Source organism: Cherax quadricarinatus, chromosome 1, assembly GCF_038502225.1.
Source record: "Cherax quadricarinatus isolate ZL_2023a chromosome 1, ASM3850222v1, whole genome shotgun sequence".
Lineage (NCBI taxonomy): Eukaryota > Metazoa > Arthropoda > Malacostraca > Decapoda > Parastacidae > Cherax > Cherax quadricarinatus.
The window spans coordinates 7,518,459-7,533,362 of record NC_091292.1 but is presented as its reverse complement, the minus strand read 5'-3'; the positions used below and the strand labels follow the sequence as shown (position 1 = coordinate 7,533,362).

At 38.7% G+C, this 14,904-nt stretch overlaps 1 protein-coding gene across 3 annotated transcripts in view; it reads left to right on the top strand.

Moving 5' to 3' along the window:
- LOC128690930 (uncharacterized) overlaps positions 1 to 14,904 on the top strand; it is a 112,535-nt gene that overhangs the window by 46,526 nt on the left and 51,105 nt on the right. For all 3 annotated transcript variants that reach the window (XM_070091542.1, XM_070091497.1, XM_070091582.1), the window contains 5 exons: positions 2,292 to 2,473; positions 7,328 to 7,451; positions 7,781 to 7,929; positions 9,435 to 9,624; positions 10,573 to 10,721. In XM_070091542.1, the coding sequence (XP_069947643.1) occupies positions 2,292 to 2,473; positions 7,328 to 7,451; positions 7,781 to 7,929; positions 9,435 to 9,624; positions 10,573 to 10,721 (794 nt within the window). The remainder of the gene's footprint in view (positions 1 to 2,291; positions 2,474 to 7,327; positions 7,452 to 7,780; positions 7,930 to 9,434; positions 9,625 to 10,572; positions 10,722 to 14,904) is intronic.

Genomic DNA, 14,904 nt, shown 5'->3' with positions numbered 1-14,904 from the left:
CGGTGGGACTTCTTTTTTCTCTATTGCAGTGTATATATGTTCCAGCATGTGTATAATAGCATCATTAGTATTTTTATTAGGCCTGAATCCAAATTGGCAGGGGTTGAGAATGTTATGGGAGATGAGGTAGGAGTAGATTCGTTTATGAATTAATTTTTCGAAGATTTTTGAGAGAGGGTGTAAATTGGATATTGGCCTATAGTTATTCAACTCTGTTTGGTCTCCTCCTTATGGATCGGGGTGACCCTTGCTATTTTGAGAACTGTAGGGAAGGTGGAGGATTCAATGGATTTGTTAAAGAGTGTTGCAATGATTGGTGATAGTACTTGTGACGCTTTTTTGTATATAAAGGGTGGTAAGGTATTTAAATCTCCTGCCTTGTTTTTCAGTGCGTTGATAATAAGGGAGACTTCGTATGGGTTAGTCGGAGCTAGGAGCAGTGTGTTCGGGTAGTCGCCAGTGAGGTAGTCATTTGGTGGGGTATCTGAGCTTGGGATATTATTGGCAAGGTTTTGGCCTATAGTGGAGAAGAAATCATTGAGTCTGTTTGCTGTTTCTGTTGGTGGGAGTTGGGGTTCATCTGATTTTGCTAATTTTATTTCGCTATGTCGTGATATCTTTTTTGTTCCCAGAATTTCTGATAGGGTCTTCCAGGTCTTTTTTATATCACCTCGTAAGTTGGATAATCTGTTCTCATAATACAATTTTTTTGCCCTTCTTATCAGGCTGGTTAGGATTGACGAGTAACGTTTTGTTTGGTCTCTGGTTATGTGACCCATTCTGTACTGTTTTTCATATCGGTGTTTTGTATTTATGGATTTGAGAATGCTGGGTGTTAGCCAGGGACTGTTCAGTCTCTTAGCTGTCATCTGTTTAGTTTTTTTAGGGCAGTGCTTGTTATAAAGGTATTGGGTCTTTTTTAGAAAATTATTAAAACATTCATCAATATCTGTATAGATTTCTAGCTCAGTGTGCCAGTCAATGTTTGTTACTGCTGTTGTGAAGTTATTAATGGCTGCCTCATTGTGAAGTCTGAAAGTGACTTTTGTAGTGTCTTGGGGTATTTTACCAAGAGTTGTTATGAGGGAAGTAGGGTAGTGGTCTGTGGTATTATCTGTAATTATGCCTGATTTTAAAGGGGATATGGTGTTGGTCCAGATGTGGTCAAGTAGGGAAACACTAGTCTCTGTAACTCTTGTAGGTTTTGTTACTGTTGGTAGCAACATGCAGTTACTCATTGTGTTTGTGAATTCAGTAACGTGTGGGTCCTGGTCTTGCAGGAGATTTATATTGAAGTCACCTGAGAGTAGTAAGTGATCTTTGTTCATGCATGCATCAGTTATCATACTTCCTAGGTTTTGACTAAATTGGCTTATGTTTGATTGTGGAATTCTGTAGATGTTTATCACTGAGAGGTTTTTGTAGGTATTTGGATTTGAGTTTAGCTATTATATATTCCCCATGTTCATCCCTTGTGCAAGTATTAGTGATACATTCTAGTTGGTCTGAGTAGTATATTGCTGTGCCACCCCCTTGTTGGTCTGGCCTACAGTTGTGTATGGCTGTGTAACCAGGAATGGCATAGACATCTGTAGTATCAGGCTTTAGCCAGGTTTTAGTTAGTGTAATAATGGACATATTGGCATGCAAGGAATTTAGTAATGCTAGGAGGTCATCATAATGCTTGCTTAAAGATCTGATATTGTAGTTAAAGATAGTTATGTTGTTTGGTAAAAATCAAACATTTCTGTTACTTTGAGCTCAATTTCAAGGTACTTTTCATTGTAAAATCAGTCAAAATCATCTCAATTTCTATAATATGTCTTCCATTCAATAGAATGAGACCAGGAAAACTAGAATACAACAATAAATACCATACGAAAATACAGTGCAAAGTTGCTGTTTTAATCCAAAAACAGTCAGTTTTTTTTCTCATTACGCACTGTGTGCTGCAGGATTTTTTTTTATACTGCGCACACTGACCACATAGACCCATTCTTTCATTTGTAGGCCTACCAGCTTTCTCTCACTAGATTTGAGGGCGCTAGAATTTAGGCGTTCTAGTAGTATGTCAAAAACCCTGGTGCGTAAGCCGTACTAGTACGGCCGAAACCCTGAAAGGGTTAAAAAATATGTTCATTTGAGTTCATGTAGTGTATAAATATAACATACTGTATCAACCTAGCTGAGTGTTAAGTTTTTGAATTTTTTCAGTGTAATGTACCCACTGTACTTTAGAGTTTGTGAATTAATTTTTCGGAGAACTGACTTAAAAATTCTTCACTTCACAGATCATCCCACCACCAGAGTGGTGTCCTCGCAAAAGTGGCTATGACTTGGACTCTCTGGATCTCACAATTCCTGCTCCTATTTGCCAGGTTGTGACTGGCAAACAGGGACTCTACCAACAGATTAATATTCAGAAGAAGCCTATGACTGTTAAGGAGTTTAGTAAATTGGCAAACAGTGATAGGTAAGTGTGAAGACAGTACTAGCTACTTTCTTATGTTCTGTTGGAATTGTTGCTGTAATAGTAGCAGCAGTCATTCATTTGATAAATATCTGTAAGAATATATTTCAAGAGATGAAATATGGCAGGAGTTATTTTAAAGATTTGATGTTTAACACATTTTCTGTGATAGCATAATTTTGTAATAAATTTGGTTATGGATAAAGAAGAGTCCAGGTGGGCCCCACTTTACAGCATTTTGCTGATGCAGCAGTTTTCAATTGTACCCATTCTTCATTTATTCAGATTTCCTACGATAAATATATTCACTGCTCATTATAAGCTAAAGATTAAAATATTTTAAGGTAAGTAGTAAGTAGTGTGCGAATGGTATATAATACCGACAAGATGAGATTAAGACACATGTGCAACATCTGGGTATCTTTATTGTAGACGTTTCGCCATCCAGTGGCTTTATCAATACAAATTCTAGGACATAACTTGAAGACAGTAGAACTATGTACAGAAGATGAGGTAATCAGTCCCTCTACTGTCTTCAAGTTATGTCCTAGAATTTGTATTGATAAAGCCACTGGATGGCGAAACGTCTACAATAAAGATACCCAGATGTTGCACATGTGTCTTAATCTCAAGTAGTAAGTAGTAGGTTGGTAGACAGCAACCACCCAGGGAGGTACTACTGTCCTGCCAAGTGAGTGTAAAACGAAAGCATGTAATTGTTTTACATGATGGTAGGATTGCTGGTGTCTTTTGTCTGTCTCATAAATATGCAAGATTACAGGTACGTCTTGCTACTTCTACTTACACTTAGGTCACACTGCACATACATGTACACGTTTATTTGTACACACTCATCTGAGTTTTCTTTGATTTTATCTTAATAGTTCTTGGTCTTATTACTTTTCCTTTTATATCCATGGGGAAGTGGAATAAGAATCTTTCCTCCGTAAGCCATGCGTGTTGTAAAAGTCAACTAAAATGCCGGGAACAATGGGCTAGTAACCCATTTTCCTGTAAAGATTACTAAAAAGAATAAGAAGAAGAAAATTGTCAAAGTGGGAAGTCTGAATGTGCGTGGATGTTGTGCAAATGATAAGAAAGAGATGATTGTGGATGTTATGAATGAGAAGAAACTGGATGTCCTGGCTTTAAGTGAAACAAAGCTGAAGGGGGTGGGAGAGTTTCAATGGAGAGGAATAAATGGGGTTAGGTCAGGGGTTTCAAATAGAGTTAGAGCTAAAGAAGGAGTAGCAATAATGTTGAAGGATAAGCTATGGCAGGAAAAGAGGGACTACAAATGCATAAATTCAAGGATTATGTGGAGTAAAATAAAGATTGGATGTGAAAAGTGGGTTATAGTAAGCGTGTATGCACCTGGAGAAGAAAGAAGTGTAGAGGAGAGAGAGAGATTTTGGGATATGTTGAGTGAATGCGTGGGGAGTTTTGAATCAAGTGTGAGAGTAATGGTGGTTGGGGATTTCAATGCTAAAGTGGGTAAAAATGTTATGGAGGGAGTAGTAGGTAAATTTGGGGTGCCAGGGGTAAATGTAAATGGGGAGCCTTTAATTGAGCTATGTGTAGAAAGAAATTTGGTAATAAGTAATACATATTTTATGAAAAAGAGGATAAATAAATATACAAGGTATGATGTAGCACGTAATGAAAGTAGTTTGTTAGATTATGTATTGGTGGATAAAAGGTTGATGGGTAGGCTCCAGGATGTACATGTTTATAGAGGGGCAACTGATATGTCAGATCATTATTTAGTTGTAGCTACAGTTAGAGTAAGAGGTAGATGGGAAAAGAGGAAGGTGGCAACAACAAGTAAGAGGGAGGTGAAAGTGTATAAACTAAGGGAGGAGGAAGTTCAGGCGAGATATAAGCGACTATTGGCAGAAAGGTGGGCTAGTGCAAAGATGAGTAGTGGGGGGGTTGAAGAGGGTTGGAATAGTTTTAAAAATGCAGTATTAGAATGTGGGGCAGAAGTTTGTGGTTATAGGAGGGTGGGGGCAGGAGGAAAGAGGAGTGATTGGTGGAATGATAAAGTAAAGGGTGTGATAAAAGAGAAGAAGGTAGCTTATGAGAGGTTTTTACAAAGCAGAAGTGTTATAAGAAGAGCAGAGTATATGGAGAGTAAAAGAAAGGTGAAGAGAGTGGTGAGAGAGTGCAAAAGGAGAGCAGATGAAAGAGTGGGAGAGGCACTGTCAAGAAATTTTAATGAAAATAAGAAAAAATTTTGGAGTGAGTTAAACAAGTTAAGAAAGCCTAGGGAAAGTATGGATTTGTCCATTAAAAACAGAGTAGGGGAGTTAGTAGATGGGGAGAGGGAGGTATTAGGTAGATGGCGAGAATATTTTGAGGAACTTTTAAATGTTGAGGAAGAAAGGGAGGCGGTAATTTTATGCACTGGCCAGGGAGGTATACCATCTTTTAGGAGTGAAGAAGAGCAGAATGTAAGTGTGGTGGAGGTACGTGAGGCATTACGTAGAATGAAAGGGGGTAAAGCAGCTGGAACTGATGGGATCATGACAGAAATGTTAAAAGCAAGGGGGGATATAGTGTTGGAGTGGTTGGTACTTTTGTTTAATAAATGTATGGGAGAGGGGAAGGTACCTAAGGATTGGCGGAGAGCATGTATAGTCCCTTTATATAAAGGGAAAGGGGACAAAAGAGATTGTAAAAATTATAGAGGAATAAGTTTACTGAGTATACCAGGAAAAGTATACGGTAGAGTTATAATTGAAAGAATTAGAGGTAAGACAGAATGTAGAATTGCGGATGAGCAAGGAGGCTTCAGAGTGGGTAGGGGATGTGTAGATCAAGTGTTTACATTGAAGCATATATGTGAACAGTATTTGGATAAAGGTAGGGAAGTTTTTATTGCATTTATGGATTTAGAAAAGGCATATGATAGAGTGGATAGAGGAGCAATGTGGCAGATGTTGCAAGTTTATGGAATAGGTGGTAAGTTACTAAATGCTGTAAAGAGCTTTTATGAGGATAGTGAGGCTCAGGTTAGGGTGTGTAGAAGAGAGGGAGAATACTTCCCGGTAAAAGTAGGTCTTAGGCAGGGATGTGTAATGTCACCATGGTTGTTTAATATATTTATAGATGGGGTTGTAAAAGAAGTAAATGCTAGGGTGTTCGGGAGAGGGGTGGGATTAAATTATGGGGAATCAAATTCAAAATGGGAATTGACACAGTTACTTTTTGCAGATGATACTGTGCTTATGGGAGATTCTAAAGAAAAATTGCAAAGGTTAGTGGATGAGTTTGAGAATGTGTGTAAAGGTAGAAAGTTGAAAGTGAACATAGAAAAGAGTAAGGTGATGAGGGTATCAAATGATTTAGATAAAGAAAAATTGGATATCAAATTGGGGAGGAGGAGTATGGAAGAAGTGAATGTTTTCAGATACTTGGGAGTTGACGTGTCGGCGGATGGATTTATGAAGGATGAGGTTAATCATAGAATTGATGAGGGAAAAAAGGTGAGTGGTGCGTTGAGGTATGAAGGGAATGTATGAAAGTATAGTAGTACCAACACTCTTATATGGATGTGAAGCTTGGGTGGTAAATGCAGCAGCGAGGAGACGGTTGGAGGCAGTGGAGATGTCCTGTCTAAGGGCAATGTGTGGTGTAAATATTATGCAGAAAATTCGAAGTGTGGAAATTAGGAGAAGGTGTGGAGTTAATAAAAGCATTAGTCAGAGGGCAGAAGAGGGGTTGTTGAGGTGGTTTGGTCATTTAGAGAGAATGGATCAAAGTAGAATGACATGGAAAGCATATAAATCTATAGGGGAAGGAAAGAGGGGTAGGGGTCGTCCTCGAAAGGGTTGGAAAGAGGGGGTAAAGGAGGTTTTGTGGGCGAGGGGCTTGGACTTCCAGCAAGCGTGCATGAGCGTGTTAGATAGGAGTGAATGGAGACGAATGATACTTGGGACCTGACGATCTGTTGGAGTGTGAGCAGGGTAATATTTAGTGAAGGGATTCAGGGAAACCGGTTATTTTCATATAGTCGGACTTGAGTCCTGGAAATGGGAAGTACAATGCCTGCACTTTAAAGGAGGGGTTTGGGATATTGGCAGTTTGGAGGGATATGTTGTGTATCTTTATATGTATATGCTTCTAAACTGTTGTATTCTGAGCACCTCTGCAAAAGCAGTGATAATGTGTGCGTGTGGTGAAAGTGTTGAATGATGATGATGAAAGTATTTTCTTTTTGGGGATTTTCTTTCTTTTTTGGGTCACCCTGCCTTGGTGGGAGACGACCGACTTGTTTAAAAAAAAAAAAAAAAAAAAGTATTGTGTGCACTGTATATGCATTTTTAAGGCCTAGATTCATTGCTCACTTAATATATAATAGGGTAAGCATGTTATCAGGCTTTTCTATGCATTTGAAAGTGAAAAAAGACTGTTTCACTTTACAGCAGGAGGCTGGAACCAGACCTGCTGTGTAAGTAGGGCCTGCCTGTATACAAGATTCATATGATAATATTGATTATAACAAAATACATAAACAATAAAGAAACAGTAGGTTACGATAAACATAATTGAGGTTTGGGGCCTTTGGGTTAATTAAGGGTTGCATGTCAAATAAATGTTTGACAAGGAATTTTACTGATGTTCTTTATATGTGATACTAACACAAAATGGCAGTTATGTTTTTGTGTGGATAAAGTATAGTATTTATTTTGCCTTCTATTGTAAGTCATGTACTCTTTTAATTTTGTTTACTTCCCTTAGATTTTCCAGTACATATGTATTTTAATTAGTGTTCAGTTATAGCCGACTTTATGGCAATGTTTCTTGTTCATAATAGGAATCTTCAGTGGAGAAAATGATTTGATATTGTTCCAGGTATCGAACACCAAAACATTCATCATTTGAAGATCTGGAAAGAAAGTATTGGAAAAATATTACTTATGTTTCCCCTATTTATGGAGCAGACGTGTCAGGCAGCATTACAGATCCAGATGTCAAGGTAATTTGTGCAGTCATTCTTATTACTATTGTTTGTGGGTACTTTATATGATCTACAGTAATTTCATTGAGGAATTGTTATTTCTTTTGGCTTCTACCCATGCACACTATTCTCTGCTTGATAATAATATGTAGTCTTTTAATTACCTAACTAAAGGATCTTGATTTACCTTGTTTTGCTTGTCTTTAATATTTCTGGTTAAATGTCCTTATGTTAAAAGTTGTGGAGTTTTCAACATGTTTATGAATGTATAGGCACACAATCACTCCTTTTTGTATTTGTGAGCATTGTATATGTACTTCCAAATACCTATTTATTTTGTATTTCAGGAATGGAATATCAACAGCTTGGGGTCTATTTTGGATTATGTTAATGAGGACTATGGTATTAGCATTGATGGTGTAAACACAGCATACCTCTACTTTGGCATGTGGAAGACCACATTTGCCTGGCACACAGAGGATATGGATTTGTACAGGTGAGTTTTTTCTATCTTAGAGTTAGGTTGAATGTAACATGTTTCCCTATGAAAAGACTTTGGCTGTTCATTTTCATGGACTTCAATATATACAGATATTTTTTTTTTTATAACACTGGCTCTCTCCCACCGAGGTAAGGTGACCCGACAATGATGAAAACTTTCACTGGTACTGAATCACTGTCTTGCCACAGGTGTACTGACATACCATTCAGATGACCCTTCAACTGCACCATCTCCATTTTCCTTCAGAGCACAGGTACTGTATTTCCCATCTCCAGGACTCTAGTCCATCTAACCGGTCTCCCCGAATCTCTTCCTAGCACACAATCTCTTCTAAGCACATATCAAATTGTACAAACCACTTTCCTTCACTATGTACTTTCTAAATGCTCGCACAAGTCTGTTGGATGTCCAAGCCCCTAGCACTGAAAACCTCCTTTACCCCCTCTAACCTTTCCTAGGAGTACCCCTACCCCCTTCTCTCCTCCCCAGATTTGTACACTCTCCTAGTCATCTTATTTTTCCTCAATCCTTTCTTAATATCCAAACTGTCTCAAAAATTCCTCCTCAGCCCTCTGAATAATACTTTGGGTATCTCGACATCACCTGATCTCCGAACTCTGAATTCTCTACGAATGCTCACACCATACACTGCCGTCTAACATATCTCCACTACCTTCAGCCTTCTCCTCACAACATTTGAAAACCCATGCTTCACACCCATACAACAGGATTGGTACCACTATGCTTTAGCACATTACCCATTTTGCCTCCATGGATAAATTTCTCATCTCCACGGATGTCTCGATGTGCCATCCACCTTGTACCCTTCATTAATTCAACAATTCGCCTCATCTTTCATAGAACCATCCACGAACAAGTCCAATCCCAAATTCTGTATTTGAGCACATTTACCTCCTTCATGCTCCCTCCCTCTAATCTGATAGCCAATCTCTCGTTGCCTATATTTTTTGATACTCTAATTACCTTGCTGTTGAGAGAGTGTGCAAGGTAACATTTACAAAGGGATTCAGGGATATTGTTAGCTAGACTTGAGTCCTGGGGGTGGAAAGTACAGTGCCTGCAATCTGAAGGAGAGGGGTGGGGATAATTTGCAGTTTTGAACTGTAGTATTGGTGTGCCTTTGGCAAAGACAGTGATGGAACAAGTGATGAACATGCTCTTTTTTTTTTTTGGGGGGGGGGGGGGGGGTCACTCTGCCTTGGTGGGAGATGGCCGGTGTGTTAACAAAAATAAGTTAATTTCCATTGGTTTTAGGACTTGGGAGAGCCCTCATCCATTATAACTTACCAAAACTCTGACCATTATTAACACTGCCACTAAATAACATAAGAACTGGTGAGAAAATACCAGAAACAAAGCTTAACAAGAATGAGAGACAGTTGTTGCTAGGCAATTACTTTTAAGTTAAATTTCTACTGTCATTGAAATTTATTATTTACTTCATTTCTCATTAATTTTATGATTTTTATGCATTTCAGTATTAATTATCTCCATTTCGGAGCACCGAAGACGTGGTATTCCATACCTCCTGAGCATGGTCGTAGATTGGAAAGGTTGGCAAATGGCTTCTTTCCAAATTCTTTCAAAGCTTGTCCAGCTTATCTTCGCCATAAGATGTCCCTCATGTCACCCCAAATTCTCAAACAGTATTCCATCCCATTTGACAAGGTTTGTATATTTGTAAGAAAATTTCAGGATATTTTTTCTTACCTAAACTAGTTGAATGTTTTATTTTATTGCAAGTTTAAGAGGATGAAAAAGATGTCTCAGACCAGAAACTTAAACTCCTTTAAGTTGACTTTAAGGGCAGGCATGTGTCTAGATTATAAATTTTTGAATCCTAACACTTTTTAACTGAAATATTTGCTAAATTTTTGAAAAGTCTCTGCACAAAATTTGTTTTATGCAAAAAATAGTTAGGTACAAACTTGTGTGTTGTATCAGGCATGCACCTTACTCTTTACCTTCCAGCACAATCATTGTGAATGATCTCAAACATGGCTTTATTTGGTCTGAGGAAGGATTTTGTCAAGACTCTCCTGATGTTAAACTGGCAAAGAAGTGACTCCTCTAGAACTTCAAAAAAAAAAAAAAAAATTACATTTTGTAAAAGAGTACATACTCAATATTTTTGGCAGTTAATAACTAGAGCAATTCCTATATCTTCAGAACTTAATATCATTTAAAATGTCTAGACAATATTCTACAATTTGCCATTCATTTATTGATAGAGGATTTGCAGAACGAACAATGCAAGGAACCTGAGAGTCCTAAATATTTTTTTTCTGGTAGTTAGCTCACCTTGCGGCAAGGTTCAAGTTAAAATTTTCTCATTTTTTCAGCTGTCTCTTATACTGAGTCAAAATAACATGTATGATGGAATTTGAAATGTAATATTGTTTTCATACTAATATTTGTTTACTTGTAAAACACAGGCAGGAATGATGAACCCTTGATTCAAGTTGATTAGTACATTTAAGGATTTTTACAGATAATTTTTTTCATCGCTAATATATAAGAAGCAGTGTAAAGATTGTTACTTTGTAGTGTTCAAAACTTAGATATATTAGATCTTGTATATATTTTTTTTTTTTTTTTTTTTTTTTTTTTTTGCAGATAACACAAGAGGCTGGAGACATCATGATAACATTTCCATATGGCTACCATGCAGGCTTTAACCATGGATTTAATTGTGCTGAGTCAACTAATTTTGCTATGCCTCGTTGGGTTGAGTATGGCAAGCGTGCCACTCAGTGTCAGTGCCGGTAAGTTTTCAAACAGCCATGGTATAGCATTTATTGGAATGGTTTAAGCTTAATGACAACTTGATGAGTTAGGCTGCTGCTGCTGGCAGCATACAAACTATCAAACTTCCCTAAACTTGGATGATTAGGAAATATGTCTTGGTAGCATTTTAAGATTTGCCATTAATAGGCTGAAGATTCTTTGCCCTTGAGTAATATCATTAACTAGTTATACTATTGGTGTGGTTATAGGCAGGTGGGTGCAGGAGGAAAGAGGAGTGATTGGTGGAATGATGAAGTAAAGGGTGTGATAAAAGAGAAAAAGGTAGCTTATGAGAGGTTTTTACAAAGCAGAAGTGTTATAAGAAGAGTAGAGTATATGGAGAGTAAAAGAAAGGTGACAAGAGTGGTGAGAGAGTGCAAAAGGAGAGCAGATGATAGAGTGGGAGAGGCACCATAAAGAAATTTTAATGAAAATAAGAAAAAAATTTTGGAGTGAGTTAAACAAGTTAAGAAAGCCTAGGAAACGAATGGATTTGTCAGTTAAAACAGAGTAGGGGAGTTAGTAGATGGGGAGATGGAAGTCTTGGGTAGATGGCGAGAATATTTTGAGGAACTTTTAAATGCCGACGAAGAAAGGGAGGCTGTAATTTCATGCACTGGCCAGGGAGGTATACCATCTTCTAGGAGTGAAGAAGAGCAGGATGCGAGTGTGTGTGGGGGGGGGGGGTGCGTGAGGCATTATGTAAAATGAAAGGGGGTAAAGCAGCTGGAACTGACAGGATCATGACAGAAATGTTTAAAGCAAGGGGGGATATAGTGTTGGAGTAGTTGGTATTTTTGTTTAATAAATGTATGAAAGAGGGGAAGGTACCTAGGAATTGGCAGAGAGCATGTATAGTCCTTTTATATAAGGGAAGGGGGACAAAAGAGGTTGTAAAAATTATAGAGGAATAAGGTTACTGAGTATACCAGGAAAAGTGTACGGTAGGGTTATTATTGAAAGAATTAATGGAATAGGTGGTAAGTTACTAAATGCTGTGAAGAGTTTTTATGAGGATAGTGAGGCTCTGGTTAGGGTATATAGAAGAGAGGGAGACTACTTCCCGGTAAAAGGAGATCTTACACAGGGATGTGTAATGTCACCATGGTTGTTTAATATCTTTATAGACGGGGTTGTAAATGCTAGGGTGTTCGGGAGAGGGGTGGGATTAAATTATGGGGAATCAAATACAAAATGGGAATTGACAGTTACTTTTTGCTGATGATACTATGCTTATGGGAGATTTTTTATTTTATTTTATTATCACACTGGCCGATTCCCACCAAGGCAGGGTGGCCCGAAAAAGAAAAACTTTCACCATCATTCACTCCATCACTGTCTTGCCAGAAGGGTGCTTTACACTACAGTTTTTAAACTGCAACATTAACACCCCTCCTTCAGAGTGCAGGCACTGTACTTCCCATCTCCAGGACTCAAGTCCGGCCTGCCGGTTTCCCTGAACCCCTTCATAAATGTTACTTTGCTCACACTCCAACAGCACGTCAAGTATTAAAAACCATTTGTCTCCATTCACTCCTATCAAACACGCTCATGCATACCTGCTGGAAGTCCAAGCCCCTCGCACACAAAACCTCCTTTACCCCCTCTCTCCAACCTTTCCTAGGCCGACCCCTACCCCGCCTTCCTTCCACTACAGACTGATACACTCTTGAAGTCATTCTGTTTCGCTCCATTCTCTCTACATGTCCGAACCACCTCAACAACCCTTCCTCAGCCCTCTGGACAACAGTTTTGGTAATCCCGCACCTCCTTCTAACTTCCAAACTACGAATTCTCTGCATTATATTCACACCACACATTGCCCTCAGACATGACATCTCCACTGCCTCCAGCCTTCTCCTCGCTGCAACATTCATCACCCATGCTTCACACCCATATAAGAGCGTTGGTAAAACTATACTCTCATACATTCCCCTCTTTGCCTCCAAGGACAAAGTTCTTTGTCTCCACAGACTCCTAAGTGCACCACTCACTCTTTTTCCCTCATCAATTCTATGATTCACCTCATCTTTCATAGACCCATCCGCTGACACGTCCACTCCCAAATATCTGAATACATTCACCTCCTCCATACTCTCTCCCTCCAATCTGATATTCAATCTTTCATCACCTAATCTTTTTGTTATCCTCATAACCTTACTCTTTCCTGTATTCACCTTTAATTTTCTTCTTTTGCACACCCTACCAAATTCATCCACCAATCTCTGCAACTTCTCTTCAGGGAGATTCTAAAGAAAAATTGCAAAGGTTAGTGGATGAGTTTAGGAGTGTGTGTAAAGGTAGAAAGTTGAAAGTGAACATAGAAAAGAGTAAGGTGATGAGGGTATCAAATGATTTAGATTAAGAAAAATTGAATATCAAATTGGGGAGGAGGAGCATGGAAGAAGTGAATGTTTTCAGATATTTGGGAGTTGACGTGTCAGCGGATGGATTTATGAAGGATGAAGTTAATCATAGAATTGATGAAAGGAAAAAAGGCGAGTGGTGCGTTGAGGTATATCTGGAGACAAAAAAACGTTATCTGTGGAGGCAAAGAAGGGAATTTATAGTAGTACCAACACTCTTATATGGGTGTGAAGCCTGGGTTGTAAATGCTGCAGCGAGGAGGCGGTTGGAGGCAGTGGAGATGTCCTGTCTAAGGGCAATGTATGGTGTAAATATTATGCAGAAAATTTGGAGTGTGGAAATCAGGAGAAGGTGTGGAGTTAATAAAAGTATTAGAGGGCTGAAGAGGGGTTGTTGAAGTGGTTTGGTCATTTAGAGAGAACGGATCAAAGTAGAATGACATGGAGAGCATGTAAATCTGTAGGGGAAGGAAGGCGGGGTAGGGGTCGTCCTTGAAAAGGTTGGAGGGAGGGGGTAAAGGTTTTGTGGGTGAGGGGCTTGAACTTCCAGTAAGCTTGAGTGAGCGTGTTAGATAGGAGTAAAAGGAGACGAATGGTATTTGGGACCTGTCGAGCTGTTGGAGTGTGAGCTGGGTAATATTTAGTGGAGGGATTCAGGGAAACTGATTATTTTTATATAGCCGGACTTGAGTCCTGGAAATGGGAAGTACAATGCCTGCACTTTAGAGGAGGGGTTTGGGATATTGGCAGTTTGGAGGGATATGTTGCGTATCTTTATACATATATGCTTCTAAACTGTTGTATTCTGAGCACCTCTGCAAAAACAGTGATTATGTGTGAGTGAGGTGAAAGTGTTGAATGATGGGGAAAGTATTTTCTTTTTGGGGATTCTTTCTTTTTGGGGTCACCTTGCCTCGGTGGGAGACGGCCGACTTGTTAAAATTATATCTTCATATTGTATGGTGTGCTGTAGGGGTAATCAGGACAGATCAAACAATGGACATTATCAATAACTCTGATATTGCTTAAACATGGTTTAGGGGTTATTTTTTGTTAAATAAAAAAAAAATTGATTTGCAATTCTTTAATGTAATCCAGTCCACAGGCTAAAAATTACAACAAAGGCCAGTTTGAGGTCACCTTTTAACCTTTCATGCTTGAAATTACCATAACCTTCCCCTTGTTGGTATTATTTGGAATCAGTGTGATGAGGGCATTCAAAGAATGCAATCTTTATTGATGTCATTTGAAATATAAAACTATGATCTTTGAGAATTCCTGGAAAAATTAACCCTATTATTGTTTGTCATTATTGGCTTTGGAAATTTTGTATATAGACCATTACTTAAGTTAAAAATGCATGCTGAATGACATACAGCCTGTGGGTTAGTTATATACAAGGCATTCACCATCATTCATTCAATTTGTATCCTACCAGAAGTTTGCAGATATTGCAACTCCATTACCCTTCAACTGTGACATATGTTCCACTTTACTTCAGAGTGCAGGCACTAAGTTTCCTACATCCAGGATGGGCAGCTGAACTGGTTTCACTGAATTCCTTCATAAATATAACTTTGCTCATGCTCCAACAGCACATCCATTAAAACCAATTCACTGTCTAAAACACATGCACACGCTCACACACGCATATGTGCATGTATATAGGGTTGCTGTATGCTCGTACCCTGAAACTAAGCATTTATCTCATTCCTCCATCCTATCCTAGCATGACCTCTGACTCTCCTATCTTCCACTCAGATTTTTACACTATCCTCTACATGCCCATACGACC